Here is a 4,610-nt window from a genome sequence, read left to right on the forward strand (position 1 = left end):
TGAGTCCATCCTCTGTCAGAGTGCAGGGATGTCTGTGGCCAAACTTTATCACAGAAGGTGAAAGCAGATGTGACTAAAAGGTGATCTCATCTATTGCTTTCTTCTGAGTAGCTTTATCAGTCATTCCCCAGAGTGATGAAGCACTTGCCAGGTCCTCACAACAAAATGTTCAGCCACTTCAACACCCTCCTAGACTTCATCAGTCAGCAGGTAAAATGGCACAAGAAGGACCTGGACCACAACAATCCCCGGGACTACATAGATGCTTTCTTAACTGAAATGGAGAATGTATGTGAACAGTTGCATTGTACACCCAACACTGTGTAGCCCTTCCTGTTAATCTGCCAGTCATTCACTGCTGTCTGTTCTCTGAATTTCTAAATAGCACAAAGAATCTGATGTGGGCTTCACTGAGACCAATCTGGCAATGTGCTCTCTGGATCTGTTCCTGGCTGGAACTGAGACAACCTCCACCACTTTGCTGTGGGCTTTGGTTTTCCTCATCAAAAATCCAGATATCCAGGGTAGGTGACGTGCTAGACCCAACACTGAGCTGAGTTAACTGTGATGCTAATGACATTTCTCACGATAATAGGATTCTTACCATCTGTGTTTAGCATGGTAATATTAGCTATCGCTATAATTTGCAAGGACATCACGAAAGTAAATAAAATTCATTCTGAGTGGCGTTAAATGGCAATCCATAAAATAGCTGCTGAGAAATTTCACGAAAAGACAGAAAATGGCATTAAAGGAAAAGTCATGGGATCACCAAAGTCATTAACCTTTTGAAAGCAGATGGTGCTCTGGGCGTTGATAATGATTGAAAAATCTTTTTTTTCGCCATCTTAACCCCGAAACCCGCCGATGTTGTTGCTCCGAGTCTAAGCGGGCGCCATCTTGATTATTGCGCAATACCTGCAAGCTGCCTGCCTGCTGTCTTCTTTTCTGCAGAGGAAACATGCCGCTTGAGAACATACAGTGTTTTTTCCGATGGAGATATATAGACATGCAGATGAAAGGTCTGCTCAAGCCGGATCGATTGATACCCCCCCCCTCACCGGCCGTTATAAATCTACAGGCCTGTAAAGCATGGGAGTGCTTTTGGTGACAGGAATGTTGATGAATACTCCTGTTTTTATCAATATTTCAATGTTTTGTCATTTGGAAATAGGTTGTATGGACTGAAAGTGTTTTAAAGATATCTATCAATAAAAGTCAACATTTTAACAATAATTGCCAAAATATGGAAATTCGCCTGGTATATTTGAAAATGTTGTATGATGTAACAAACCTAAATTTAGTTATGCAATTTAATAAATTTATGAGAATTGATACCCAGTTATGAATTTTATTATTCATAAAATCAAACCAGATTCCTCGTTAAGGGCACCACCGGAGTTGTTATAATCCTAGAGTCTCCGGACCTCTAGGTAGTTTCAATAATTATACAATTACTGCTAGTGATCAGTTAATAATCGCTCAATTATCTTAAATCAGTCAGTCAGTCTCATATCTAAGGGTCAGTTCTCTTGGCAGGGACGTAGAAATAGGCAACACACACAGCTCTTGATTATATTACAGTGAATTTATTCTCTAACTAAGGTGATAAAAAGATGGTTGAATACAGGGAAAATAACAATTACCGAACAATGAGGTTGGAGGTTTGATTGTGGGAAGCATTTGACTCATACAGCATAGAAGAGCTAATGAAAGTAAACTAACGCTATGAGTTTAGGAGTTAAAAAGGGAAATATCTGATCACAGAAGATGTGTTAGGTCTTACTGCTAGCCGGCAGTCTGCTTGGCCTGTTGTTGGTCACGCTAGCTGCCGATCCTGGCTTTTTGCTTGGGATTCTCCGGGGTTTCCGTGTCTGATTGAAAACGCCTCCTCCGTCTGGCAGTTCGGCTGTTTTCAGGTTTCCTTCGTTGTAGCTGGCGAGACCACGTGGCTTGGTCTGACCTCGGTGAAGTTGGCTCGACGAAAAAGGCTTAAAATGGAACTTTGTCGTTCCTGAATTATTCCAGTGTAACTTAACGGACTGATAACTTTAACAAAAAAAAGAAATAAAGACAATAAAAACAAATTGAAGGGCAGATCGATGTCTCGGCACTTCACGTGTGTAGCTTCAAGCGAAACAAAAGGCCTGTTTCGGTGGTCGACTCTGAGGGCGTTGCCTGGCGAGGCACACCGACGCGTGCCGAAGCGTCCAGAGAGCCGAGCAGAGCAGCGGAGAGAGCAAGGAGCGAAGAGAAGAGGCGAAGCGAGGTCGCGTGTCGCTCTTTTGTTGCCTGGGGCGAGGTTCCCCAGGGGGCGTCTCAGGTTTCCCAAGGGACTGCCTTTCTAAACTTAATGTTTAAAGAAAAGAAATCTATTTGCACGTATTATAATCAAATATTTTCCACAATCGAACCTCAATGGTCAGACGGTTGTACTGTTCTAAGCATTTGGTAACAGGAAACAATTGTCACATTATTGGTCAGGATATTTATACATTTAACGGCATTTCCGACGAGGGCATGTAATACTTATTTCGTCCACTTGGGGGAGCTCAGGTTACATGAGGAAAGCTTGGATTAAATCAAAGATCGTCTATCCTTAGGAACCGAGGAATTTTTGTTGATTCAGCCTTAAATTCAAGCTGGCGATAGAGTATAGTAAAACATTCCTTTGTCATCATTTCTAAAGGAATTTTGTAGGAAAGTATTATGAACAAGCATTGATTACATTAGATGAAGGAGTGTCTTGCTGAAAATAAAAACACTGCAAGTAACTTTCTTTTCAGCACTAATATCAACAACAGATACCAACAACATGTTAACATAACTACTCAAACAGAGGCAAACGTAATCAAGTAACTAAAGATTTAATTAAACTTAATTAAATGCTTTGAGTCTTTGGAGACTGCAGTCCCTTTTACATTGAAAGTTCGGCTGTCCTGGATTATGTCACACTTAGGTGAGACAAGGAGTTTCCTTTTTAATGTGGTAATAAAACAAAGAATAAGGTCAGTTGCCACGGAAACGTGTGTGGGGGGGCCAGTTTTGATAGGCTGTTCAGGGAAATGCCAATGGCTGGTGCGTGTCCCTTTGTCAGTTTAACAGTCAGGCTCCGCGTTATCAGCTTCGGAATCAAAAAGGTGCCAGTTTTATGGTCGGGATAGCACTTAGAGAAAGCAACTTTGACCCCTCCCCTTCTTCTCTGGGGAGGAGAAAGGAATTTAGGGTAGCTCCAAATTTATTCAATATAAAATGCACAAATCCACACCGTTGTTCACTACAATGATAACTGTTGTATTTTAGTTTATTTTCATCAGATTTACAGTTACAATTGCATTCTAGGTGTATTAGAAGATATTCAGTTGCATTAAAAGCTAACTCAGGATGGTTTTGATGGTTTATTGCATCAAAATATAGCAATTTTTACCAGGCGAGGCTAAAAATTTCAGATTTTCTTTATTGCATCTCCATGTAGTCTGTAAAAGTAAAATAAATATATTAATACACAATGGATTCATATTCCTTAGCTTCTGACTTTTCAAAGGAGGCCAGAATTATGCATCTAGGCCAAATGGTTGAGGAGTTATTCCTGATTCATTTTGGGTATGTTATTTTAGACGTTTTTTCTGGAAAAAGGGGTCTGTTTTCATCAGGTTAAGATTCATCTTCTGGGACCCATAAAGATCTGTAACAAATTTCATGGCAATCCATCCAATAGTTGTTGAGCCCGACCAACTAACAGAGCAATACTGCCATCCCTAGAGCCTTGTAGCTAGCATGGCTAAAACTGATAGGGATCATTTGTATGGCTTATTTTCTCTTTCAAAGTTTACCCAAAGGAATTACTGGCATTTAAAGGCCAATTTTAAGTCATGTCTACTGATAAGAAAACAACAAACTAATAGCAGAGGGGGAAATGTTTAAGGCAGCAACCTGTTCCAGATAATTAAACCTATTTGCAAACATATTTTGTCAAAAAGCATTAAAAGAAAAGTTAAAATTTTTAAAGTCTGTCTCAAACAATTCTCAAACACCCATATGTTTTTGTTCACTGTAATCATTCCTCTTGTCCACACTGGCTACACGATCCCCCCATTCAGCAATCTCAATGTAAGTGATTGGGGGCAAAATGCACAGGCCTCATTCTGTGTAAAAATTAACAAGTCAAGGCATTAAGATGTAATTCCAAGAGAGAGAAGTATCAAATACATTCCATCAAACTCATTTTTGACAGCTATTTCCGGTCCCGCCCCCCCACCGGATGTCTGTATGTAACTGATAAGAGGGGTGCATCCGGTCCCGCCCAAACGGAAATATGTCTGTGTGTAACTGATAAGAGGGTTGCGTACTTCCTTCCATTGTGTGTTTTTCATTGATTTAAAGACTTTATTAAGTAATACAACTTGAATGAATTAACTAGGAGGTGTTTGTGACAATAAATTTATCATTAAAAAAGTATAGCAGTGAGTTATAAGTAAAAGGAGGAATCTCCGGGGCCAGCAAAGGATCAGTAGGAGGTTTCTTTGGAATCAAGTCAGTCTTTATTATTAAACAAGTGAAGAATAAATTGAAATAATGACAGTAAAGCAGTAAAATGGTATAACGGTGAG

At 39.9% G+C, this 4,610-nt stretch overlaps 2 protein-coding genes across 2 annotated transcripts in view; both read left to right on the forward strand.

Annotated features, from left to right (window-relative positions):
• Nucleotides 1-4,610, forward strand: part of LOC123971299 — a 27,065-nt gene that overhangs the window by 11,633 nt on the left and 10,822 nt on the right. The window contains exons 7-8 of the mRNA XM_046050016.1: nt 112-288; nt 386-524. Coding sequence (XP_045905972.1) covers nt 112-288; nt 386-524 — 316 coding nt within the window. The remainder of the gene's footprint in view (nt 1-111; nt 289-385; nt 525-4,610) is intronic.
• Nucleotides 56-4,610, forward strand: part of LOC123970593 (cytochrome P450 2J4-like) — a 6,332-nt gene continuing 1,777 nt past the window's right edge. The window contains exons 1-2 of the mRNA XM_046048715.1: nt 56-288; nt 386-524. Of these exons, the coding sequence (XP_045904671.1) occupies nt 136-288; nt 386-524 (292 nt within the window). The 5' untranslated portion in view covers nt 56-135. The remainder of the gene's footprint in view (nt 289-385; nt 525-4,610) is intronic.

Source organism: Micropterus dolomieu, linkage group LG05 (genome assembly GCF_021292245.1).
Source record: "Micropterus dolomieu isolate WLL.071019.BEF.003 ecotype Adirondacks linkage group LG05, ASM2129224v1, whole genome shotgun sequence".
NCBI lineage: Eukaryota > Metazoa > Chordata > Actinopteri > Centrarchiformes > Centrarchidae > Micropterus > Micropterus dolomieu.